Source organism: Typha angustifolia, chromosome 14 (assembly GCF_048772165.1).
Source record: "Typha angustifolia cultivar Huaian chromosome 14, ASM4877216v1, whole genome shotgun sequence".
Taxonomy (NCBI): domain Eukaryota; kingdom Viridiplantae; phylum Streptophyta; class Magnoliopsida; order Poales; family Typhaceae; genus Typha; species Typha angustifolia.
In genome coordinates, this window is record NC_133252.1 from 10,075,721 (window position 1) to 10,102,638 (window position 26,918).

Here is a 26,918-nt window from a genome sequence, read left to right on the forward strand (position 1 = left end):
TTTACTTGGTTTCAGTAACTAAATATTTTTTTAATTTTTTTTATATCTAACTAAGTTTATTTTTTTTAAAAATAAAAACTAAAAAATAAAATTAATTAATTAAGTTGGAGGCTTAGTCTTAAATCAAGCAAGGCGTTATATATTTCTAGTTGTAGTGCATGTCATCTTCATTGGACATAATTTGGGTAGGATAGAAAATTTTCAAATCATATCCTACTATCCTATCATCCCCATGTGCGGACAGGGTCGGATCGTGTAATACCCGATCCGTTTGCATGCACAATTTGGTGGCCTTTCCTCAAAACTTTGGCCTTAACGAAGGGTTTATGTGCAAAATAGTGTTCGGAAATCAGCAGAAGCTTTGCTATATCCAACGGACGGGATCGACCAATATAACTCTAATGAAAGACGTCACAGGACTTTCCTCGGAGAAAACCCTTCACGGCCAATTGAGAGAGATCGAGCGAGCGAGAGACTGCCCTCTTTAATGGCGGCTTCTGCTTCCTCTTCTTCTCCCCAAGGCGTCACGGAGAGAAGGGGTATCCCGGCGGCTTCCTTCGTGGAGGATGTGGAGATCTACCTCAAGCAGTCGGGCCTCGACGTGAACTCCTCCCTTGCTCTCCTTCAAGAAAGGTCCCTTCTTTATTCGACTTGATCGCTTATATTGGTTTCTTTGATCTCCCCCCCCTTAATGATCGCTGGAGAATCCATCTCCCATCTGGGTTTTGGCAGTATTTTTTTGTTCTATTTCTTGGTTGGATTTTGTAGTGCCTGTCTAATTCGTTTTCCTTGGTTTTTCTTTTCCTGTAAAATCCTACCTTTTTTAAGTTACTGTGCTGGTTAGGTCAATGGTTTCTTGTAGTCCTTCTTTTCCAAATTTTATGACAATGGATTCGTTGAGACTGATTGTCTGGTACTACAGTTGGTGGACTTGCGCAAGCTTGATTGGTGGAGTTCTAGTTGGATGGACATCTTTCGATTGTCGTAAATAATCTTATCTCTGCTATCTGATCTGTAGATTCACATATCAGATTATGAGATTTATTGCTAATATTCGGGAAAAATAGTAGGTTTTGGTTGATGTTAGCAACCTTGTGGGTGATCCAGTTTTCTGTTCAGCAACGTCCAAAATACTGACTTTATATATATTCTCTCAATCAATGCGAAAGATGTGAGAATGCAACTAAGATAATATAACTCTTCAATTGGTCTTTTTTTTATTTGCCATCTTTTTCCTTTTTTAACAAAACATCAGCAATTTTCGTGCTCCAATTTTGTCAGATCAAGGGACAACTGGATGTTTTACTATATGTACGTGGAATTTTTGTTCACTATGGACACTAATATATAGTGTTGCTTAGCCCCTGCTTTTTGCTGAGATGATAATTAAAGGACCCCTATTTTATTGATCAACTCTTTCGAAAATGAGATAAAAATGGGCATTCAATGATCTTAAGTTGTGTTAATATTGATCAAGTTAATCATATTAATTTCTATGGCCAATCAAAGTTTTTTTTTTCTTCTCAAGTGCATTGATCCTGATTTGACATTGTTTATCTCTGCTGAAGTTTTTTTAAATTTTTTTAAATTTTTTTTTTTTTTGTGGAGAAGTACCAGAATTTCAAATGCCTCTTGTTAGAATTTTCTGTACCTCATTGATCTGATTAAAAAGGTAGATGGGAAGAATCTCTACTGTGTAATAAATTTGAATTGTGATTAATAGGTTTCATGACTTAACATAATTTGATACTATATGGTCAGATAACCACTTGTTTTTCATAAATTTGTAGTATAATATGCTGCAGAGCAATAGGCTTTCATTTGGTCCATATGTTCAATAATTTTCCTGCACTTTTTCTACTCTAGTAGTAACGCTAAAATGCTCTCATCTATGTCGCGCATATCTAGTGCTTGATATGCGAGCATCTAATCTTTCATTTGTTCAATCATTTTTCTGCACTTTTTCTACTCTAGTAGTAATGCCAAAATGCCCTTATGTATGTCATGCATATCTAGTGCTAGATACGACTTATGGGTATCTCTTTGATATCTCCCTTGTAGAACCAATTCACTAATTGGTTGAATGGGTGCTCTCTAGCCCTACACATGTATATGGAAGCAATCAGGTTGAACCAATAAAGAATTGGGGAACTTAAATGATATCACTAGCTTTCCTTTTTGAGGATCCCTACAATCCTATATAGAGTCAAGTATCTTACATTATAAAAATCAATCTTCTACTTGTTGGTCTTATATTCATGAGAGTAAGAGGTTGGGAAGATGATTCAGGTTAGGATGTACTCTGGGACATGAATACATGATATTAATTTGTCAGGGTTGCCCATCACTTTTGGTGCTCTTCCAAAGGTCTCTTCTAGTGTTACTTTAATAATGTTAGATTTTTTGTGAACTTAATTTCCTTTTTTTCTTTCTCAGGCTTCAGCAGTATAAGATAGTGGAGATGAAACTTCTAGCTCAACAAAGGGATCTTCAGGTGCATTTCTCTTCTTTTTCTGGCCAAAGCGATTCATAATTTCTACCAGATTTGTTTTTCAGTACAAATGTCTCATATTTCCTCTCAAAAGAAAATTTGCTATCAGATGTATATAGCAATTTATATTTGAAATTTTGGACGTCATCAGACAATATTAGGGAAAAAAAGTTCAAATTAGTTCTTTGGTGGTGAGAATCAGCACATATCCATACTTTTTAAAGGAAAGTATCAGGCAATACTCAAGTGTGAAGTTCCCAGTATCTTCTTTTCATATTGAGATAATCATTTTGAGGCTTTGTTGGGGGAAGTATAAGCTATCCTCTAATATTGTCCTGTTTATGGTTTATTATCAGTTGTTTTCATGAACTGTTGGCTCAAAAGCAAAGATGTTTTTACTTTTCTTTGTTTCAGGCAAAAATTCCGGATATCGAGAAGTGCTTGAATATTGTTGCCACGTTACAAGATAAAAAGGGTTCTGGTGAGGTTCGTCTCATTTTCTTTGGTACTTCATATTAACATCTTTTTATTGGCATGGAATAATTGCTGAATGTGATATTAGCAAGTAAAGTTATCTTCCCGACATTCTCGTGGAGTTAGATTTCTGCAATCATCTTCATATACCAGTGATATGCCTATATCATGTTAATTTGTGAAATATTATATGGGATATCATAAGCATGTTGTCAAGGAGGAGCGCTCCACCTTATTACATGTAAAGACTTGACTTCTAGCAGATTAATAGTACTCTGGGTTTCAGATTCTAATTATGATCATGACATAAATTCCTTATCCTAGAAGTATGTTTTGGATATTACTTTACTCTATTTGTGATGTTACTAAATACATGTTTGTAACTTACTTGGTACATGACTCTAGAAAGCCTTATTCATATAACTTTCATGTTCTTTTTTTCACTACCTTTTGGGTTCTGTTTTTAGGCGCTCTTGTAGGACCATATTGATTTTTTTCACATAAGAAACACAGATATTTCCATACTCACCATATCCATATCAGATGTGATACTCGTCGGATACCTTTGGATATGTGTCAGATACTTCATTAAATTCTCCGGTTTTTTAAAAATAAAATTATTGTTGTGGATGCTTCTCAGATACTTCTCAGATACTTCTTGGATATTTCCGAGATTCCTATCAACACGAGTCAATTGTAGGAGACTGTTACTTTCATTTCTTATGAAATTTTATTACACCGGTCAATTTCTTCTAATTTATATATTGAATTCTTTTGTTTATCTTACATCTTAGTTAGTAATATACTACTTAATATACTGTACCCTTGTTGTGAATATTGTTTCTTTTAATGGATAAATTTGAGGTCTCCTTATATGAACTGTCATACACAACAATAATATGTAATTCCTCAATAAAGAAAATACAAGTACACAAGTTCACTATATATATGTTGAAAAATAAGAATATGATATTAGGATATGTAGCCAATATATTTATCCATATCGGCATATCTGTATCGTATCTGATCTCGTATACCTATACATGCTTTACAGTCAATTCCTCTTTCAAAATTTGTTTTTAAATCATTTTTGGTCCGCATATATGTTCTACAGATTGTTTTTAAATGTGGAATCCTTCTTTTTCCTGATCTTGTGATGAGATATTTCAGCAACGCAATTTCATATTTTCTCATTTTATCTTACAATATGGAAGTATTACTTTTTACTATCTTTCGGAAGCAGTGTAGGAGGGGAGTTTTAATTTCCAATTTGATCTGCTCTGAAGTAAAAGAAATAGGAAAATTGGTTCAGTTTGAAGCAGCTTTTGTAGTATTCATTTTGCTTGCTACCACATTTACATCAATATAAGGACATAAATGTGCGCAAGATTAGCAACTAATTAGAACTTATCACTGTGACTGTTTTTATAGTTTGCATATTGCTTTGGTTATTATTAATTTTTAAATACTAGTCATGATCATCGGTTTTAGTTTTTGTAATTATATTTCTTTCATGTGAGTTATCCATTTTCCACGTAATTTTGTCTCTATGCCAATAGGATGAATTGGAATCAGCCAGAGATAAATAGTTTTCTTCAAAATCATGTTGTTGGCCAAGAAGATGACTGATGTATGTTCAAATGGGATTGAGATTTTTGTTGTGGAAAGTGCAGTAACTTTCGTTATCAGGAGCTTGTAACAGATACCAAATCAGAAAATGGTATTGGCTTATTACATTAACATTGCATATCTTGATTGAAACTAGTGGGAACTTTATCGCTATATGACAGCAGTGATATGCTTGCAAAGTATGCGGTCTTTCCATGAAGAAAATTTGCAGCAGAGTGTGGTTAATCACTATCTACTATTGTCAAGATATATTTTGGTTATAATGCAAACATGAAGGTCTTTGTGCTCACATGTACTCTATTACTAACTGTTCCTGAATGCAATATTTCCACCTTTGCTAGGCATTTCCCTCTAATAATTATTCAGGAATCTTTATTTTTTTATCCTTGGTATAGTAGGATTATGTTGTCACAACTTTAGAAGCTCAAATTTGGTGAAAAAAAAAAATCATCCAGTGAATGTTTATACTTTATATTTCAGTTTTATGTCCTCAACAGATTCATACTTCTAGGCTCAAAGGTTTCCATAACCGTAGTTTCCAGGCAGTCTCATATCATTAGCTTCCTAATTGCTTTATACAGGCTCTGATTGCTGATTTTGAAGTATCTGAGGGAATTTATTCACGTGCAAGAATTGAGGATACGGACTCAGTGTGTCTCTGGTTGGGAGCAAATGTGATGCTGGAGTACTCCTGTGAAGAGGTTGGTTTGAAAGATACCTACATTAGATTAGATATTGCACATAGTTCTAGCAGGAAAGAAAAAGAAAAAAAGGGATTTGCCAGTGCTAATTCATTAGAACCCTTTGCAGGCCGAGTCTCTTCTGAAGAAGAACTTAGAAAATGCTAAAGCCAGTTCTGAAGTCCTTGTTGCCGATCTGCAGTTCTTGAGAGATCAAGTGACTATCACTCAGGTAATCTGGTTCTGAACTTCTTTATTAATTTAAAACTGTATATAGAAAATCACAAATATGAAATTATATTTGTGCAGGTTACCATTGCTCGGGTGTACAACTGGGATGTTCATCAGCGAAGAAGTAACCAAGCTCTCAAAGAAACCTAAAATGGTACCATATCTGCTTAGAAGCATTTGTTGAGTGTGTTCATCCGGTTGCTTTTTCATTTTTCCTGCTGGTAGTGTTTTTTTTCCTTTCCTTACCTTGTCGATGGATATTCTTCTGACATGTCTGTTATCTTTCTCTCAATTTTTTCTTTTTGTTTGTTGTGGAGTAAGTTATTCTCGATAGACTGTAAAACATATCGGGCCTCATAATTTTACGAGATCTTAGATTCAACTATTATGAAGTAAGTAATTTTCATGTTAATTACTTTCAAGGTAAAAGAAATGCCCTTCTCACTATTCTGAGACTGACGATTATCTAGTTCCCCCTTCTATATCACGAAATTTGTGTTGTTTCTTTGTTAGCCTCAGTAGCACTTCTGGGATACTGAATTGATGAGTTGATATTGGTGTTGGTCATGATGCATCCAAGAATGGAACAAGTGTTGTGACTTACAGGTACATATCCCATCTTGTATCTACCAAGTAGGAAGACTGAGTTAGTCTTTGGTTATTGTGGTTGTTTTGTGCCTTATTTTTTTGTTGGCTCTTAAACAATGTGGGAGATTGACATATTCAACATGCTTAAATAGACGGGCAACAGTTGGGTTGGATCGAGTTTAGATGATAAACAGGAATACTATCTGTTTAAAACTCATATATGACCTCAACTTGATTATATTAAATCTAAGTTCTATTTAGTAAAAATTCGCCACCTTTGAATGTATGCTTATTGTTGGTAATTTTGGTTTATAAACAAGTAGCTATTATTATCTTGATTGCGAAACCTTACCCAATGGTGGAGAAAAAGAAAACCCATGTCACTTGATTAACCTTGGAATTAGCTTTTGCTGAGTTGCATTCAATATTCAAGGTGTTAAAATTTTTTGCCAGAGAGTCAAAATTTAAGTCATACATACGTCCGTACGCAGATGTCAAAGAGCTCCCACTTTCCAGGAAGAGAGGTGACCAAACTTCACTTCAATAGCAGTTGATAGTTGACAGATACCATGTTACCATGTTTTTATCCTGGAATCCTTCCAGGAAATGCTTTAGGACGAGTTTTGACCAGAGTAGATTTGATTTCAATTTCATTTCCCAAACGTCTTACAGGCCAAACTTAATAGTAAAAGTGATTTATTTTACTGTAGCCTTAAATAAAATATAAAATTATTAAGTATTTCACTTAGCTAAAACTAATTGGATCGGCAATTTTTTAAGTAAAATATTGAAATGATGGGCAGTTTATTGAAAGAAAAAAAATGTTCAGAAACTTGGTGATTTACAAAAAAAAAAAAAAAAAAAAAAAAAAAGAGGATACAACGCTGAAAAGTTTTATTATTGAAAATATTAATCGAAAAAATATAGATAAAAGTATAAATAAAAAATGCCTAAGAGCGTTGAGCCTCTCAAGATCCTAGATGGAAAGGATAGTATTATTCAGTTCAGATTCAATTTTGCCCACCACCTTCTTGTTCTAGCTATGTAAAGCCCCCTACAGAGTGCACACCTTGTGCATGAATGTGTTGGAGTCGTGGGGAGTGTTATCTCGGATTATTTTTTTTAGACTTCATTCATGATTCGCTTGTCCTCATAGTCAAACCAGTTTAGCTCAAACTGAAAAGGTCAAGCTATCCTACAAGACGAGGGTTGGACAGTTAGAAGTAATGGGGATGATCCAAAGTAGATTGATATAGGTAGAGATCCTTGTAGTATGGGTGTGTGCATTCGAGCCAGATAATGTTGGCAAACACTCGATCTTGTTGGACCTAGATGCGACAAGGTCCATGTCCGTCTCCTCCTCCACAAGGGGAGTAGGGAGTAGAGCCATCCTAAGGGACTTGACCGCCTCCACATATTTGTCCATAGGGTTGCTCGACCAAGTTGAGGTTAACCCTTATATGGGGTCGATGCTAGCTTGTCTTGAAAGATATCCTTGGGATAAGACCCTTCTGGCTTTACTTTAGGCTCGCTCTTAGCCTATGCTCGTCTGCTTTGCGGCCAATGTGATTATAGATAGCAGGAGGAGGAGATGATTTCGTATACCACTACTTAGTTGGTTGGCATTCTTAGATTTAGGTCCCAGCCAGACAACCATTTTAAGATATATATTTTTTTTAAGTCCACTTTCACGCTCATCCTTGCAAACTTGCTCTGCGTGAGGTCTGGTAATGTTTTATCAACCCTAAAAGGTTTGCTGAAATAGGCCATCACCGGAATGAGAGCTTCGAGCTCCTAGTGCTCCTTAGGGAGGTTATGCAGTTGAATCTAGATAGGGGGGCTATGATGAAGGCTTCCGACGAAGGATGGAAGTTGTTCCGCCATGGCATCAGGTTCAACACCTTAATTCTCTTGGTTGTCAGAGGCTTCTTAGTGAGCGCAAAGCTCATATCCTCTTTCCTATTGAACCAGAAGATATAGAACCCATCTTCTACATTCGATACAGAGAAATCCTCAATGCTATTCTTGAGAGTAGCAAGAATGCCCTTCAACCTTGCCAAGGGGATGCATCGCCCTAGGAACCTCCCTAAGATCGAGCATTTCCATCTTTCTAAGAACTTGGGAAGACCACATAGTTCTCGGTCTAGCCCAAACCTTCATAAGTATCTCATCCGAGATGCTCCATTGAGTGCTATTAGCCTAGTGAGAGCTAGCAGCAACTGATGCCCAAGACCTAGGTGGGGTTTTAGGTCAATCCTCATGCTTCTTGGACACCTCTGCCTCAGAGGCTTTGGATGACAAAACTCGCCTTTGGAGCACATCTTCGCCTTAGTTGCTGCAGTGGGAGGGCAGATTCCTTCGCTTCCTTCATTACCTTGCATTTTTTTTTTGACTTCTCGGACAATGCTCACACACCTTATTCCATTTTATCTGCTCATATACAATTTTCTATATGGGATGACCCAAAAAAATGTATTAGCTGTGAATAGCTGTCGTAGTAATCCTATCTTTGCCAAAGGCTCGGAATAAGGTACACCTATTGGTTCAATTGTCTTCTTCTAGCATGGTCAAACAACTGTTTAACATACTTTACATGCGTGCAGGTCTTTGTATTTTATGGTAGGGGCAATTTGAACAGAAGAAAATAGAGATATTTAGAGAGGATTTTCAATGTAAGATTATTCGGAATAAGTACATACGATGTTTTCTTGCTTCAAATTTTCTTCAACTTATGCAGTCAAATCGATGTGGTTACCAAAAAGTCTTTTGCCAACCTGAACCCCCGTTCATACCAACAAATTCCTGTTATTCAAACGAGAAGAAACCTGAGATTAGGAGCAAGAAAAGAAAACGAAAGAGGGTTAGAGAGTCCTCAATTTTCTTCCTCTTCTAGCTCTGAGATTTTGACCAAAGAATATCGTTATGACTCAAAAAAGAAAAACATTCTAGTCATTTTTAGTGAGATGCTATTTGTCGAAACTTTGTTAGTGCTAACCTAACCGAGAGAGTGTTCTACAAACATTTAGTAAAACATTTACAAATACTAAACATACAGATGCAAACCATGTATATTAGAGGTCTAAATACTAATTATAATAAGCAAATACTTTAATGCACCTTTAAAAATTATAATCTTAATCTAACGGCTATAATAGTCGGTTTTGATACCCGGTACCGGTTCCAAAATTACATTACGTAAAAAAGAGAGTATATTAGTTAAGAAAATTTAATTACGTGTGCCTAACTTTCCAATTTTCTTAGTATACCCTTGAAGATCTTAATCATTAGATCTTCATCAAACTGATCGATAAATAATTAACTTTACGATACAGAAGAAGCGTTTTACCCATTTTTTTTTCTTCCGTTAAGATTTTTCTCTCTTAAATATAATTATACCTTAATTATAGGAGATATCATTTAATATTAAATAATTTAAATTTGATTATTTGGATTTGGAGATAAACTTTAATTTAAATATAATTCTCTATCTCTATCTATTAATATTTAATTTAAATCAATCTTAAACTAATTGGAGATATATGTAAATCATAAAATATAATAAATTTTCATCAAGTTAATTATAAAGGACATCAATACCCTTATTTTGATACTCTCAGATAATGATATATATGTCTTTTACTTAATAAAATATTAAGATAATATAATTGTTTAAAAATAATGTGTAAGATTATATATCTAAAAAAAATTACCTACTGAGTCGGTAATATTTTTCATTCCTATTATACTCTTAAAGATCTTATCCATTGGATCTTCATCAATAATTAACTCTACTGCACCGAAGAAACTCTCATTATAATATAATTTCCATTGCAATTATAGGTCGAAAAAGTCTGCCCAGTTTGAGATTAACATGAGAGAGAGAGAGAGAGAGAGAGAGAGAGAGAGAGTTCAAGTTGTCAACATAACTAAATCATTGCTTCTAATTGAGTGAGAAGCTCTTTTCAAAGCAGTTAATAGAATCCAAAAGAGTCTTCAGCTCAGGAAGGAGGGAGTTCCTTTCGCATTGGCAAGAGTTAGGCATGTAGGGCTAAACCCTCCTCACCAACTGTCGCTGCAGGAATTTATTGCATCCGGTTACTTGTCATCCGACTAGTGGTTGTTCAACCAATTCAACCCTGGCTGCACTAAATCATCCGCATCCGGGCCTTGCAGTGAATCCCCCAACCCCTCCGGAGAAGACGTACTTCCCCGAGCATCTCTCTGTTGAGTACACGCAGACGCCTTTCCCAATTTGTCCCTTTTCGCTAATCACGCCGCGATACTATGCATGAAGATGCATGCAAAGTCTAACGTTTATCATGTGGAAGTCATGCGTGAGATGATATCTCCCACCATATCTCGTACCTATTTAAGGACCCAAATGCCTCTCCCCAGATCATACAATCCTGCAGCAATGGCAAAGAAGACGATTTCCCAAAAGGTGTGCCTTGCTCTCCTCTCCTTTCTCCACCCCAAAACCGTCGCCAGAAATGGCCCAAGGTCGCAGGGCCTCCCACCTCTGGCGGACCTCTCCAGCGAGGACACAGTGTGTGATTTGGAAGGAGGGCTGCTGAGGTCTTCTTCCACCTTCCCTTACTTCATGCTTGTGGCGTTGGAGGCCGGGGGGTTCTTGAGGGGCCTCCTCCTCTTGCTCCTGTACCCCTTGTTGTGCTGCGTTAGCGATGAGGTGGGGATTAAGGTGATGGTGATGGTGAGCTTTTGCGGGGTGAGGAAGGCGGGGTTCAGGGTGGGGAGGGCAGTCTTGCCCAAGTTCTTCTTGGAGGAGGTGGGGTTGGAAGGGTTCGAGGTGTTGAGGAAGAGTGGGGGGAGGGTGTGTGTGAGCAGGATGCCGAGGGTGATGGTGGAGGTGTTCTTGAAGGACTACCTGGAGGTTGAGGTGGTGGTGGGGAGGGAGTTGGGGGTGTTGTGGGGGTTCTACACTGGGTTGATGGAAGAGGAGAGGTTGTTGGAGGGTTTGAATGTGAAGGACTTGTTTAGGGTGGAGGAGAAAGTCAAGAGGAAGTGGAGCCCTTTGCCTAGGGAAAAATATCCAAGGTCATTGGTATTCCATGATGGAAGAATGGCCTTCAGACCAACTCCCATCAACACATTGTTGATGTTCATGTGGTTCCCACTTGGTGTTTTTCTCGCCATCCTTAGGCTTCTCATTGGCCTAACCCTCCCTTATAACCTATCAACTCCAGTCCTAGAGATGACTGGAATGAGATGGAGGCTCAAAGGATCCTACTCTTCTTTCTCCAAAGCTTCAGATGATTCCTCGAAAGGCAAAGGTCAGCTATTTGCTTGCAACCATAGGACTCTCATTGATCCAATCTACATCTCTATAGCTCTAAACAAGCCAGTCAGAGCAGTCTCCTACAGCCTCAGTAGAGTCTCAGAGATCCTAGCACCGATTAAGACAGTGAGATTGACAAGGAATAGAGAAGCAGATGGGAAAATGATGGGAGAACTATTAGGCAAAGGAGAGCTCGTAGTTGTGTGCCCTGAGGGAACCACTTGCAGAGAGCCATATCTTCTAAGGTTCAGCCCTCTCTTCACGGAGCTCAGCGACGAGATCGTTCCGGTCGCATTGGACGCCAAGGTTAGTATGTTCTACGCGACGACCGCCGGAGGATGGAAGTGCTTCGATTCATTGTACTACTTAATGAATCCTAGTATGTGCTATGAAGTGGAGTTCCTTGAGAAGATAGACACCAGCGGTGTGAGGATGAGGAAATCTTGCAGCATTGACATGGCTAACTATGTGCAGAGAGAGATTGGAAAGGCATTGGGGTTTGAATGCACCAAGCTCACTAGGAAAGATAAGTATATGATGCTTGCAGGGAATGATGGAAGTGTTACACCATCCATGAGGATGAGAGAATCTCCGGGCATGAGTCGTAGTTAGAACTGCAAGAACTACAAACTTTAGGGATGGCCATTGTGAAGTATATGTAACATAGTGGGTATTTGTTACATACTAGCTACCTTTATTTATCTCTTTTAATTAGTTTGGCCTGTTAATTTTTATGCATAGATTTTTCGAATCTTGTACGCTTCCTAGATTAAAACACAGGTTGTATAAGCCATTGTACTTATATAAATATATATATTTTATGTGAAACTCTTACTTTTATCTTTTGTTGGTGATCTCAAACATTGCAGTCCTACTTGCTCACTATTTCCATCAATAAATGTGAATATGTTTGTTGAGAATAAAGAATTTGTTGATATATCTGAAAAGGAGGAGTTTTCTTCAACAAGACTCAAATGTAGATGAGAACTCTTTGATTTCATAAAAGACAATGTTTGTTACTGTTGGAATAGTCTAAAGATGGGATCCATCACCATATGCTTATTGAGAAAAAATGTATTTAAAGCAAGCAAGTTTGACTAATGAGATCATTATCTAAACTGACCGTTAGAGCAGCCACCATTGGCACTGTGCCCAGTTCAATTACACTGTGCAGACTTTTCGTAACGTTAGGTTACAAGGGATCGTCATGCATTGACTTGAAAATGTTAAAGAGGACTTAGTTTGATGATTCTGATACGCTTTTCGACGTAAGAAAATGACAAATATTAAGAAAGAAATTTCAGAAACTGAGAAGAAATTTTGCAGCATAAAAGAATAAATAATTTCCTGAGGCCATACTTGAAAGGGATAGAAGGAGACAACAACCCAGAAATGCAGTAGCATGTCTTAATCTACTGTAACCTTTGCCACGGAGAAGACTATAGAATTATAATTAAACACACATAGAGATACATGCATACATATATACAATTGCCGTATAGTAATGCAACTTGGACTTGAACATGTGCTAACACATCCATCATATATAATATTAACGCTCTAATCTAATAGTATCTATTCAAATTATAGTGAATCTACTATATTTTATGTAGGGTGAAATCAGAATACGAACACGTAGACGCATAGCATAACGAGAGCAATCTATGTGTTGACGCATATCTAAACAGTTTTAATGAACACGTTAAGCATAACTTAGAATTGAATCCGCGCTCGAGCGATCCCCTCTATTATTTTACTCTTGTTCTGCCCCAAATATATATACATACAAGCTTGTATTTCCATACCCTCAATTTCAATCAAAAATTTGGCACAGAGGGAAATCTAGAGATTCATTAACCCTAATGAGCGTGTACTTGATATTTGTAACATAACTCTTGAAAACTGATTCTCCAGTCCATACTCCAGATATATATATATATAGAGAGAGAGAGAGAATTTAGATCAACCTATAATTAGAATTTAATTCGATTCTCTTCTTAATATTGAATTTGGTAGGCTTTGGTTTTAGATTTGTTAGGCTTTCAGTTATCTTACACAGGCAAATAATCAAGAACTTCTTTAAAGCTCAAAGGTGTTTTTGGGCATCTTATATAGGGAAACCTATCAGTATCAAATAAGTATACAAAATGGGTTATAAATTTATAATCCAAGAACTTCTTTGAAGCTCGAAAAGGTTTTTGGGCACATCAATGGGCACTAATAATGGAACAAGAAGCCCAATTTCAGGCCCCAAACAAAAGCGTACCATGACAAAATACTCGGTTAGAGTCTTAAGTTTGACTTCTAAAATGCCTAGAATACAATTAACTTCCTATGAAATCATAGCCCAAAAAATGATGTTAAATTACAAATAGTTCATGGCATTATCACAAAATTATAATGGTAGGCTAGACCAAGCTTTACATTTATCAGAGTGAAGAGCATGCCTGGCGGCAAGATTATGAGTGCAGGTTACAATGTTTCAACTTTCTCAGAAAATAAGCCTAAATCAAGGATACATGATCGACCACCTCTAGCATTCTTAGACTATAAAAAATATAGACTAAATAGTATTACCGGAGCAATTAGTTATTCATAATTCTTTTAAAATATAAAAATAAATATGTCATATAACTTGCACGTGACGTTTTGTAGATTAAAAAAGTGCCAAAACCTAAACCTAACCGAAGAGATGCCTAAAATATTTTCAATACTTCATGAGGTCTACGTGTCACCGAAAAAAAAGAAAGAAAGTTCAGAAAATATACATGAGTTAATTTAGGGATCTACATATAATTAGTCCTAAAATGATTTATAACCCTTTATCTATTGAAGTTCCCATGCATACTCCAATCCGTATAAATGAATTCTATTGGAAAAAAGAAAAACCCTTTAATTAGTTTGGGTTAAAAATAATTGAATGCTTGTTTCTTCATTTTTTAATGCTTTGAAAAGCACACATAACCAGCATGATGTGTTGCTCTTTGTACGATTTATATTATTATGCTATTATTTGTAGTACTAGTCCGATTGAAAACACCATGCACGCTCTTTTCATATATATTTTTCTTCTTTGTTAATGATTAATCTCTCTCTTGTTCATATCCTCAACCTATGAAAGCTCAATGTCTCTCAGTTTACCGACGATTGAGAAGCTTCTGAAAAGAACGTACAACAAGATATGTTACGATCCTACTATCAGTAGGGTTACGATGAAATTTTCAATGCACCATGCCATGCACTCTCCAATTTCTTATCCAAAAGATATATTAAATCTATGGGAGGAGTTCAAATGACATCTTTTTGAAATCATTCTGTGATTTAATTGGTACGTATACCTTATCTTTCGAGGTGTTCGTCTGTCTATAATTTTCAAACGCATATTCAAACTTCTTCAAGAACATTTTCCTAATTTAAGTGTGTTTTGGTGATAGAGCTAAATAAATCATAACATGGACTTTGAGGATAGGTAGTCAATGTAATAGTAGTAAATGGGGTTGTGTTACAAATATATTGTGCATGTATATGGTCTTTTTTATATGATGATGAGATGTCTTGGATAGCAGAAAATTCAAAACGTTATGGATTGGAGACTTTAATGTTGGAGGCCATGAAGACAAACAATTAACATTTAAAGACTCTTGATACATTGATGGGTATATGTTGTTCTCAGGGGGGGTTTAGAAGAAGTGGAATTTAATAGTATTTCAGTAAAATTGATGTAGTTGTTATTGGAAATCCAAAATTACTTATATAATATGAGTAACGCTATCAAAATAAATGAGCAGCTCCACCTCAAATGGCAAAAACAAAACAAGGTTTGAAATTAATTTTGATCAGGGTTTGAATCGAAGCTGGGTCACTCATCGAGAATAGAAAATAAATATTTATTCTCAATCTTTTATGATTCGCTATAGAAAAATGCAAGAAAAAGGTAACACATGAACATACATGCTTGACCCAATATCATAGTTATTAGAACCGGATGGAATATTGACCTGGTCAAGGGTCGAATCACTAGGTTATTGCTTCATCCGGTAGTTTATCAGGTCGGATTACTGAATTTTATAAAATATTTAAACAGTATATTAATAGAACTAAATAATTTTAAAAATAAATAAATATCTATAAAAGTAGTACAATTGTATGTGCATATCTTAAAACAAATGTTATTTACATACTTACTTTTATAGTTATTTTCAAGTTAAATTATTTAATATAAAAAATTAAAAATACTATTAACTAAGAGAAATACTTCAAAACAAAAATAATATTATCTATATATTTATATTTAAATTGTTCAAATTTTAATGATAGTTTATTTTAAGTAATATTCACGCAAAAAATAAGGATCTTAGGAGTTATATATGCAAAGAAATTATATTTTGAAAGATATTTATATATGTAAATATAAACTTTAGATAGATGTACAAGCAAATAAGGGTCTTTTCAAGGGTATATGTGAAAAAAAAAACTAATTTAAAAATAAAAGGTATGTTATAAACTAAATATTTTAAAATTTTAGAAAATATCATAAGTATATATAATATAATAATTAAATATAATAACAATTTGCATATAACACCCTATCTTTTAATGAAATTATGGTTTACACTCTATATTTTCACTATTTGTAAATTGAGTCTTATGATTTAATAAATATATACAAAAAAACCTGTTATTAGATGAGTTAGTTAAACTTAACAAAATCTCTGAGTTAAGTTAACTATATTAAGAAAATTATTAAAATACTCTCAACAAAGTCATAATAAAAGTATTTTAGTTATTTTAAAAATAAAATATCTTTACTTAACGGAATATTCTCACACTATTAATTCAAATCTAACACATAGTATTTTCTGCACATATTCGCTAAATCATAGAGTTCGATTTGTAAATAGTGAAAATATAGAGTGTAAATCAGAATTACATTATAAAGCAGGGTGCTATATATAAATTTTCTTAAATATTGAGGATAATTATGTAATTTTATCAAAATAGTTCACCTGACCGGTTCGCCAAAAACTAGCTAGTTTGCACGGTTCACTGGTTCAACCACCGAGTTAGCCAGTTTTTCCGAGTCGATTACTTATGCGATCTAATAACAAAATCAAACTATTGGTGAGTTATACTCGTTCAAGTTCAATGTCTTTATGATGCGATCCAATCTGACACGATTTGCATCAATATCTTATATTTTTTAACACAAAAATTAAACCCATCACAATTAGATAAAAATATATACTTTGATACAATATGAGAAAACTACTTGACTTATGATGATATCATGTCTAATAACCAATTAACTCTGACAATATAAGATAACCAATTTGCAGAATACTACGTTATATATCCTCTCACATTTAGTGATACAACCTTCTGGATCTCTCTAGATTTGTCACCCTAAATACTATCCCTTTCCACCACCTTCCTCTAAATTAATGTTTCTTTTCAGGTAGAGCACACCATCTACACCACTGTGTCTCCATTTGTGATAACACATACTGGCATATTAACTGATCCTTTCACTCTCATATTTATTCCAAGAACATCTACTTTTAGGTTTTAACTTGAAGAGAGAATAAAGTTCTAGGTTCCAAAAATAATGGTTCCCTTTTTTTTGTTAATCCAAATACTTCAATACCTCATTGTAATTTCTGTAATGTTAATCCTACTGATAATATAGCCTATTCTCACTCTATTTTATATTAATTTGGTACCCCTTTATGTATGAATTTAAGGATTAAAAGCTATTGAGAAGAAGTTATGTATGAAGGAACGTTGTCTTCTCTGAAATACATCTCCTGCCTTCGTTTGAATATAGAAGATAATCATGCAATGCAATAGGATATTAGATTAAATCTATCTTATCTGAGTCAAATAAGAGCCTGCTTTAAACCTCTCTCTCCAATCAATATAAATCTAATTCATTTTAACTTTTGAAAGATAGGATTCAAATCTAAAATACTGATAGAAAAATTAATAGTGAGTTTAATTCAAATATATTTCCTCTTTAGTAGTACATGTTCATTCATGAGAGTGCAAAGATATTAGTAAGGTAGAACTTGCACTAGTGGACACCAATCCTTTTGGTGTGAATGTAGTACTTGAATGACATTACTTTATCTCATTTTAGATACATTAAACTAGTTTTAAAAAATTGGTGTTTAGTTATAAACTATGATATGATGTCACTGTTACATCTTATGTGATGTAAAAAAGTAAAAAGAAAAATATTGATTTTGGAGGAAAATTGAGGATGTATCTCATATATATATATATATATATATATATATATATATATATATATATACACTAAAATGCTCTTTAAATTTTTGAAAAATATTAATATCAAAATATTCTTATTAAATTAACACCTAATAAGATTTAAATTATCTCAACAAAAAAAAAAAGTGCCCATATATATGCACTGAAGGTGGTATGCAACTGACTACTGGAACCTTCATGGAGAGAAAAAATAACCATCAACTTATATATTTATCCTTTAATTAACACTATATTACATGCTTCACTAAACCACATTCCAAACACCTACAGCTACTCCTTTCTTTTTTTCTAGATTAGATTTTAAGACCATCATGTAACATATATGTGCAAACTACTGCACTAATAACCTAAGATGAGCTCTTTTACAATTCATAGGAAGCCATTTACATCAAGAAACATATATAGTACATGAACATATACATGAAGGAATGTAGGCCACTAACAAGTGGATTATTTCTAATGTAACCTGCTTCTTCCAAACAAAGTAATGTTCTTTGCTCAGTATATATTACCCTGCAGCAGGATGAGATTCTGGAAGGTATTCAAGGTTTGGTTGGAGCCACTTAATGAGCAATAAATAAAGCAGGTAACAAACACCATAATATATAACAAGGATATCAGTAGAGATACACTTCATTGAATATATGTGGGGTTCCCACCTATGAGAAAAGGTCCACTCCTGTGATGTAATATACAACAGGAATCATGGTAAATAGAATTGAAATTACCAAGTTACTACATAACAAGATGAAATACCCTCTCATGAGACCCACATATATCAATAGTACAAAAATAATAGTAGAGCTCATATGCCATAATAAGTTCATAGATATTACAAAAGTGAGTAGAGTTCTTAAATAAAAAAATGCATATCGAAAAACAAATAATAAAAGGAAAATTTTGCTCTTAAATAATGTTACTATAAAATAGATAATAAAAGAGGAAACATGGTGAGGTAATATTAGATGGGAGGGAGGAGGGGGAGTTTGCGCCCATGAGGAGATGGCTTCAGCCAAGATTGTCGATGAAGGGTCTCCAAATCTAATGCTACAAGCGCAAATGGTCTTGTTTTTAAGACTTATTTGTAGGCTTTGTATTTTAAGCTAGTTTAAAAGAGTTATATTTTAAGTTGATTGTAAGCTTGCTAGATTGTAAGTCCCTAAGCGGTATTATAAACATGCAATCAATCTACGGTGACAAGTTTCATAATATGCAATTCATCTATCTCATGAAAATGGTACATCAAAATCTACAACGGGTAGAGAAGACGATGCTCATTGGGCGTGATAAATGTTCAAAAACTATTTTCTTGGTCAGAAATATGATGCGGCTGTAGAGTGGTAGTGAAATGGAACGAGAAGTAGAATGAAGGGAAGACTAATTTGCCATTGAGTTCTTTTTTTCTTTTTTATAATTTAGTAAAGGATAAACTACCATTTAATTACTAAATTCGGTTGGTGATGTCTAACTAAATTTAAGAAAATCCATATATTCAAAGCAAACGCCACCTTAACAGAAGATAAGGGAATCCCTTTCATCTATCTGTCTCTTAAATGTGAATCTCTTAAACCAGATGCAATAAATGTCCAACTAAAGTGTGAAAAAATGTGCACAATTCAAGAATTAACTTGCCCTAACCAATTCCATCAAGAAAGATGGGAATCCAGCCTTCATTCACTATCTCCATCAAATTGAACATTATATATATATATATATATATATATATATATATATATATATTCAGCATTAATTCTAGAGCAATTCTCAGATCTTTTCAGTTGTGCAAAAATATCACAGTAGATAAATCATTATTACATGGCATGTTTGAGGAAGATGTTCTTTTTTTTTTCACTCGCTAATGGATGAAATAATGTTATCTAGTAAATTTTATCATGAGAATAAAAACCAGAATAATAATTGAGATATGTTTTTCTTAGTTTGCTTTGCTTATGGCTATTAGATAATCTAAGCAACTAATATAATCAAGTATAAAATATATTTTACCATAATGTACTTATGCTTAAAAATATTTTAAACCCTTATATTTTACTTAAATTAGTTTCTATTCTTATGATTAAAGTAAAATCATTAGATTTTTAATTAAATTTAATTAAGCACCGCTAAAATGAACAAAATATATCATCATATTTCTTGGACAAGTATATGAGAGTAAAATATATTTAACCCTATAATTTTATATTATGGTGGCAATAAGCTGAACACGATCAAGCTAGAAAAAAAGAGCAAAAATTCTTTTACGAAGAGAATTCAAATCAGCTCATGTTCAGCTTGTTTGACTTAACGAGCTAAGTCAAGCTTTTTCAAAACACAACTCATTTAGTATATTCAGAGCTCAACTAGACCTAACATTATCATATGATAATGGAGGAATTAATAAACTGAGAATCAATAGCAATCTAACGGTTGAATTACTTATTAATTAGCAATTAAATTGTAACCATTATACTATATATATAATCAAGCTATACCGAGCCGAAAACTAGCGAGCTAAGTCTTGCTCGTATATGTTGGCCTCATTTATCAAACAAGCAGTCGATCTCTAACAAAATTTCGAGCCAAACACAAACTATTCACACTACATTAACAATCCTAATCATACAGAGATTAGCAAGTAAATTGCCAATTATTCATGGCAATTGATTGGTAGGTAGAGCATCAGATTGAATTCATAAGTACTGGTTTTAGTCTTTCCAGCCAAACAATGATCTTCAAGTAGTATCAAATACTAAAATTTAGCATATTCATATCAAGATTAATTATTCATCTTCAGTGCATGATGCTAAAAGATTTCCTCATGCACAAGTTTATGTTAAATTGTTCTCATTTAAATGGATAAATTGCACATCATTTTCATGTCTGTTTAAATGTTACATCAACGTTACCATTGCAAGTTCCGTATTACATCGGAGGAATTACGACTGCTCCATCAAAATGTTAATTAGTGAGTGCGATGATTAATTGAAAAGCATAATTACAAGACCCACTTGGAATTTTGGGAATTAATAGTCTATGATCATGTTGAATTCTACCCTTAATAATCATGAAATTAACTCAATCTAGTTCTAGCTATATGTGTCAAGGCTATACATTGAATTCTTACCGTGATAAACTAGCTTCACTTTGTACATGGCAAGGCATTTATAGGCATCGTGCATAAACGAGATTAGGGCAAACACGAACACATTAGATTTCGAAAGTGAATATGCTTATACAACGTAAGCCTCTTTAATTAACCATCTGAGGACAATCTTTTTAGATATATTGTTTAAGATTGTAGTGCAAATGATTAAGGATAATTACTAATTAATGTGTTGTAATTAATTAGGTTTGTGGTCCTTAGCCTAGAGTGTCAAGTGACCCACAAAATTAATTAGGTGGGGGAGTGCCTTAATCAGAAAGAGTTGGCTTATTAGGGCAAGATCTTTGGATGGGAAAGTGCCACGTCGGATGGACATGTTAATTAATTGGTTTCTTCTAACCCTTATTTAGTTTGCCACCTTCAATTGGTCCCCTCTTGAACTGAGCCCAATCCAAAGTCTATAAGGATAAGTTGCATATAATGAAGCCTATTAAAAAATATATATCTAACAGTCCAGTTGCCTTTGTCTCCTAATTATTAGTTAGGGGTAATTAAAACCTAATAGTTGTTAGGTAATTACAGATAGAGGTGTCAATCGGGTTGGATTAGATCGGCACTGGTTTGTGTCAACACATGCGCAACTCATTTATTAAACGAATAGAAAAAATTAAATACAAACAACACTCGTTTATGTATAGATAACATTAACGATTTAGTTTATATGGTGTATTCAAGTTATAAACAAATTATAATTAGGTTGTGGAGTCGTGACAAATTATCGAGCTATAAACAATTCAGCACGGCAAATACAAGTTAAAATTAAACATGTTAAAAGAGGTTGAAATAATAAACACGGACATAATTCGTTTAATAGTTAAATTAGATGAATTTAATTATTTATGACCCAAATTAGATTATAATAGAATTAAACCCATTTTTTAAAGGGATTATCACGTAGGTCACAAACTATAATAAGAGGTTTAAGTTTTACAAACCAAATTTCATGACAGGGAAGCACTTTGAATTCAATGTTGAATGATCATTTCATCATTAATTAGGGTTTCTAAGGCCTAACACTTGTCTGGATAGTTGTGGTGAAATTTGACGACTCAGAGTTAATGTGATCAAAGGGTCCAAGGATTAAAAACGGGTCATCTACGTGATTCGATTTCATATTTGAGTTTTATTATATATAAATTTAGCTTTTATTAATTTATTTTAATGTTTAAATTTGTCATCATAAGATAACAGTATATACGGATACGGATATTGATCTCGATCCGGATCAAAAAATAATATCTAAATAATCAAATATCAACATATTCCTTGGTTTAAAATATTACACTAGTGATATATAAGACTATCTATACTTTTATACGAACTTGCAATCTTATTTTTGCATATATATTTTTAGAACTACATGTTGTTTCCATAACTATATGACAAATTTGTATATATCTAGGAACAATATAATAAATATATCCTATATTTGTTTCATATCAATTGTTGTACTCATGATAATTAAGTTCAATATCCATTTGCTATATGTATTCGGATTCTTATTTGGGAAAAAAAATATGGATCGTGATACAATTTTACTACTATTTGATTCATATCCGAAACATTTTCATAGTCCGAGTGGTTGCATACACGAGATTTAATTTTCAAGAAGGAAGGTGCCACGTTTTATATCCAAATATACCCTCGAGCTTATACAAATATATGGATTATATATTTATGCTCAAAATTATTTAATTCTTATATATTTAAAAAAATTTCAAATCAGTCTATATATATTTATGATTAAAATGAGACAGTTTTTTATGTTTAACTTAATTAAGCATCATAGTTATTTTAATTATTTAACAGTATTATCTTAATCATAAATATAAAGACGGATTAAATTTTTTTTAAAGTACATAAAATTAAAGTAATTTTTGACGTAAATATATAATAATAAATATATTTAACCCAATCTATGTCCAATGGCAATATAACATCCAATCTTTCATATAGAAATCGTGACGTAATGGACATGCCTTCCAACAAGGCATGAGATATATTATTAGTTTATTATTCATAATGTTAAGTTCAAAAATCAGAATCTGCTGTCCAAAGTTTCCTTTGGGAGGGTGCAAAACTCTGCTATACTTTCAATCTGAATATTAAATCTCTCCGCGGTTTAAACTAGAATGCAATCATTAGTTTACTGTTAATGCAAAGGCTACATATTAAGTCAGAGGTGAACATTACTTGCCTTTTAGTAGGACGAGTAGTATAATAATATAAGTATAGTTTTACGGCCGAAGAACTTGGTCAACCGTTGATACGATTAAAGATGATGAAAAAAAAATTCTATTTGAGACCTTCTTCTCTTTTTATTTTATTTTATAATATTTTATTCTCTCTAATATACAATTGAGTGATTAGATAAATTTGGATCACTCCATGGGTTCCCTAAAATTAAGTTCATATATGAGTGACTCGCACTCTTATTTGAAAGGTCCCAATTTGATTGGCATTTCAACGCCATAAAGCATTGCAATCAAACAAAAAGGGTGGTGGAAGCAAAGCCAACTACTTTAGCATTAAATTTAAGTAGGTTGACGTCGGCCATCAAGCTTTTAAATGTCAGTTGATGATATGTATATATATATATATAGCCTTGAGCTAGGAAAGATCCAATGCCCTACTCTTCAGTGTGGGAGAGATTAGAATGTTCTCAAAAGCTTTCTTTCGATCTTTATTCTTCTTCTACAGATCCTTTCTAAGAAAACTTAGGATTTCCCCTACACCACCCCATGGGAAATCACCTAAATACCCGTCGTTGGAGAAGCTCCCTAACCAAGTCCTGGTTTGCGACGTGGAGGGTGGGCTGCTGAGGTCTTCTTCCACCTTCCCCTACTTCATGCTGGTGGCGTTGGAGGCAGGGGGGTTCCTGAGGGGCCTCCTCCTCTTGCTGCTGTACCCCTTGTTGTGCTGCGTCAGCGAGGAGGTGGGGATCAAGGTGATGGTGATGGTGAGCTTTGCCGGGGTGAAGAAGGAGGGGTTCAGGGTGGGGAGGGCAGTCTTGCCCAAGTTCTTCTTGCAGGACGTGGGGTTGGAAGGGTTTGAGATACTGAGGAGGAGCCGGAGGAGGGTGTGTGTGAGCAGGATGCCGAGGGTGATGGTGGAAGGGTTCTTGAAGGACTACCTGGAGGTTGAGGAGGTGGTGGGGAGGGACCTGAGAGAGTTGTGGGGTTACTACACTGGGTTGATGCAGGAGAAGGAGGAGGAGGAGGATCAGAGCAAGAGCAAGGCGATGGAGTTGGATAAGCTTTTGGGAGGAGAAGATGGCTGGGTTGTTGGTATTGGAGGCCATACCGACTCTCTTCACCATTTCTCTCAACGTTGCAAGGTGAGTGATCGAGTTCGTATGTATGTATTAAGGCAATTACTTCTTCTTCTTCTTTTTTTTGCATGCATCTAATTAGTTAAGATTGTCATAGAATCCCGTTAACTACGTACGGAGTAACTCCAGCATTAAATTAAATTAATTTTTTATTTGTGTCATGATTAATAATAATTATTATTATTATTATTTTCAGGAAATATACATAATAAGTGAAGGTGAGAGGAAGAGATGGGAAGCTCTACCAAGGTCAAGGTATCCAAACCCTTTAGTCTTCCATGATGGTAGAATAGCCTTCACCCCAACTCCGTCCGCCAGCCTCTCCATGTTCCTCTGGCTCCCCTTCGCCTTCCCCCTAGGCGTCGTCCGGGCCGCCGTCTTCCGCTTCCTCCCTTACCGCCTCTCCATCTCCCTCCTCGCCTTCATGGGCATGCACTCCACTGTCCTCCTCCCCTCCTCCTCCACCACCTCCTCCTCCTCCTCTTCCTACCCTCCTTCTGCACAGAACCAGCTCTTCGTCTGCAACCACCGCACCCTCTTGGACCCCATCTACGTCTCCGCCGCCATCCGCCGCCACCTGACCGCCACCACCTACAGCCTCAGCCGCTTCTCGGAGGTCCTCTCCCCGATAAAAACTATCCGGCTGAGTCGGAATAAAGAAGTCGATAGGATTAAGATAGATGCGCTCCTCAAAGAGGGAGGGGTCGTGATATGCCCCGAGGGGACCACCTGCCGTGAGCCGTACCTCCTCCGGTTCAGCTCGCTGTTCGTCGAGCTGCGGCGGGAGATCGTGCCGGTGGCGTTAGACTCGAAGGTTGGGATGTTCTACGGCACGACGGCGAGCGGGTTCAAATCCTTGGATCCGGTCTACTTCCTCATGAATCCTGTGCCGTGCTACAAGGTGCACATCTTGGAGAAGGTGGACACCTGCTACGATGATAATGGCGAAGAGAAGGAATTAGGGAGTCGTCATGAGATAGCTAACTATATACAGGGCGAGATTGGGAAGGCGTTGGGGTTCGAGTGCACTGCTTTGACAAGGAAGGATAAGTATTTGATGCTTGCAGGGAATGAAGGGGTTGTGGAAAGAATTCATGGTGGATAAGGGAAGGTGACTTAATGAATTTTACGTGACTATTTGAGGATGGATGGAGCTTTCTATATCTCTTTCTCTACACCAACACAATAGAGAGAGGGAGCTAGAGAGAGAAGGAGAAGGATAATTAATTATAAGTAAATAGTACTATATCTACTGTACACCACCAAGGGTATTATAAAAATTAGTTTTGAATTAATTATCTGAGGATTCATGGAGCTCTCTCTCTCTCTCTCTCTCTCACACACACACACAACATGAGAGAGAGAGAGAGAGAGAGGAGAAGGATAATATGGCAAGTAAACCAGATGTGTAGAGTGAAAAGTTTTCATTAAATTGTACTATTTTACTTGATGGAAGAATATAAGCAAGCCAGGAGCCTAAAAGTTCTCATTATTATTAAGCTTTTAGAATAGTGAGTTAGTTAGCATAGTTTTAAAATAGAGTTTTTCTTTATCCAAGTCAAAAACAAATAGTTGGGAGATTTTTGAGTTAATGTGCTCTCAGGCTTTTCTATGGCAATAGTTAGGTAGGATATTTTGGTGGTTGTGCATAATTTTCAGTACTTCTTCATAGAAACAAGTATTAATTATTGTTTTGCTTTTACTTGCTCCCTTCATATCTATTCTTCATTGACTCCAACAACACCTACATCTCCATATCGTTTGGCTCTTAAATGCTAATACAAAGATGGTTTCATAACTTCATCTCTTTAATTATGATGCATGTCTAAATACAGTACTTGTCCATTTGAGAAATCCACATGTGGATAGGGATGATTTGGTGTCTCATAAAATTCTAACATTTGATTAAAATGCACTTCATATAAAGGTAGAGAAAGAAAATGGGCAATCTATTTTTTTAATATATATATATATAGAGAGAGAGGATTATGAATCCTAAAACACAAGTCATGTACACTTAGTTGGTATTCAACAAATGGCAATACGTCTACAATTACTTCAACACAGTTGATACATGTGAAGTCATTAAAGGAAGTGATAGTTGCTTGTGTTAGCATTGGAAGAAGTCATCTCTACGGCCTCTCTCTTCCTTTATAATTTTAGGTAGTTGGATGTCTTTGGGGAAAACGATTGGCCTCCATTATCTAGAGTAGGAAAACAAAATACTACGAGCTAATACCTTTTAGTACAAGAATTTATAGATGCATTGCTAATTACTCTTAGAAAGTATCATTATTGTTTTGGAGCACTTTCTACAGACAGTCAATTGTAGGCAGCTTCCTTCCAAGGATCTAGTAATTAATTCCTTTCATTAGATCATATGTTCAATAATGATGTTTGATATATATATTCATCCACCTCATTCTTCCTATCTTTTTATCACTTAGGCTAAATCCGTCGTCACAAGTCAAAGAGAATATTTATACAATATGAGTTTCTTTAACTACTTGATCACGATACTAATTTTGTGGCTTAGTATTACTGTAATCACGAATCACTAAATATCATGATTTATATTCGGTGATATAATTTTTGTTACTCTAATCTTCCTATCTTTTTATCACTTAGGCTAATCTTTTTATCACTTAGGTCGTCACAAGTCAAAGAGAATATTTATACAATATGAGTTTCTTTAACTATTTGATCACGATACTAATTTTGTGGCTTAGTATTACTGTAATCATGAATCA

General features: G+C 34.9%; 3 protein-coding genes across 3 annotated transcripts; all 3 read left to right on the forward strand.

The window, feature by feature from the left end:
• The first annotated feature begins 401 nt into the window (after positions 1-401).
• On the forward strand, positions 402-5,887 carry LOC140776720 (prefoldin subunit 3). The gene is made up of 6 exons (XM_073120537.1): positions 402-633; positions 2,437-2,494; positions 2,906-2,977; positions 5,176-5,295; positions 5,405-5,506; positions 5,584-5,887. Exons 1-6 carry the CDS (start codon positions 488-490, stop codon positions 5,653-5,655), a joined length of 570 nt encoding a protein of 189 aa, XP_072976638.1. The 5' UTR covers positions 402-487; the 3' UTR covers positions 5,656-5,887.
• A 4,195-nt stretch (positions 5,888-10,082) lies between these two features.
• On the forward strand, positions 10,083-12,231 carry LOC140776142 (probable glycerol-3-phosphate acyltransferase 3). Its single transcript, XM_073119731.1, has one exon. It carries the CDS (start codon positions 10,382-10,384, stop codon positions 11,999-12,001), a length of 1,620 nt encoding a protein of 539 aa, XP_072975832.1. The 5' UTR covers positions 10,083-10,381; the 3' UTR covers positions 12,002-12,231.
• Positions 12,232-23,461: 11,230 nt separating this feature from the next.
• On the forward strand, positions 23,462-25,660 carry LOC140776798 (probable glycerol-3-phosphate acyltransferase 3). Its single transcript, XM_073120654.1, has 2 exons — positions 23,462-24,174; positions 24,365-25,660. Exons 1-2 carry the CDS (start codon positions 23,494-23,496, stop codon positions 25,271-25,273), a joined length of 1,590 nt encoding a protein of 529 aa, XP_072976755.1. The 5' UTR covers positions 23,462-23,493; the 3' UTR covers positions 25,274-25,660.
• The last annotated feature ends 1,258 nt before the right edge of the window (positions 25,661-26,918 follow it).

What these genes read in the sequence shown, in the direction of transcription:
- LOC140776720 (XM_073120537.1), top strand. Translation starts at nt 488, where the DNA reads ATGGCGGCTTCTGCTTCCTCTTCTTCTCCCCAAGGCGTCACGGAGAGA. An exon ending in CTCAACAAAGGGATCTTCAG is followed by an intron (nt 2,495 to 2,905) that starts GTGCATTTCTCT and finishes TCTTTGTTTCAG; the next exon opens with GCAAAAATTCCGGATATCGA. An exon ending in ATAAAAAGGGTTCTGGTGAG is followed by an intron (nt 2,978 to 5,175) that starts GTTCGTCTCATT and finishes TGCTTTATACAG; the next exon opens with GCTCTGATTGCTGATTTTGA.
- LOC140776142 (XM_073119731.1), top strand. Translation starts at nt 10,382, where the DNA reads ATGAAGATGCATGCAAAGTCTAACGTTTATCATGTGGAAGTCATGCGT.
- LOC140776798 (XM_073120654.1), top strand. Translation starts at nt 23,494, where the DNA reads ATGTTCTCAAAAGCTTTCTTTCGATCTTTATTCTTCTTCTACAGATCC. An exon ending in ATTTCTCTCAACGTTGCAAG is followed by an intron (nt 24,175 to 24,364) that starts GTGAGTGATCGA and finishes TATTATTTTCAG; the next exon opens with GAAATATACATAATAAGTGA.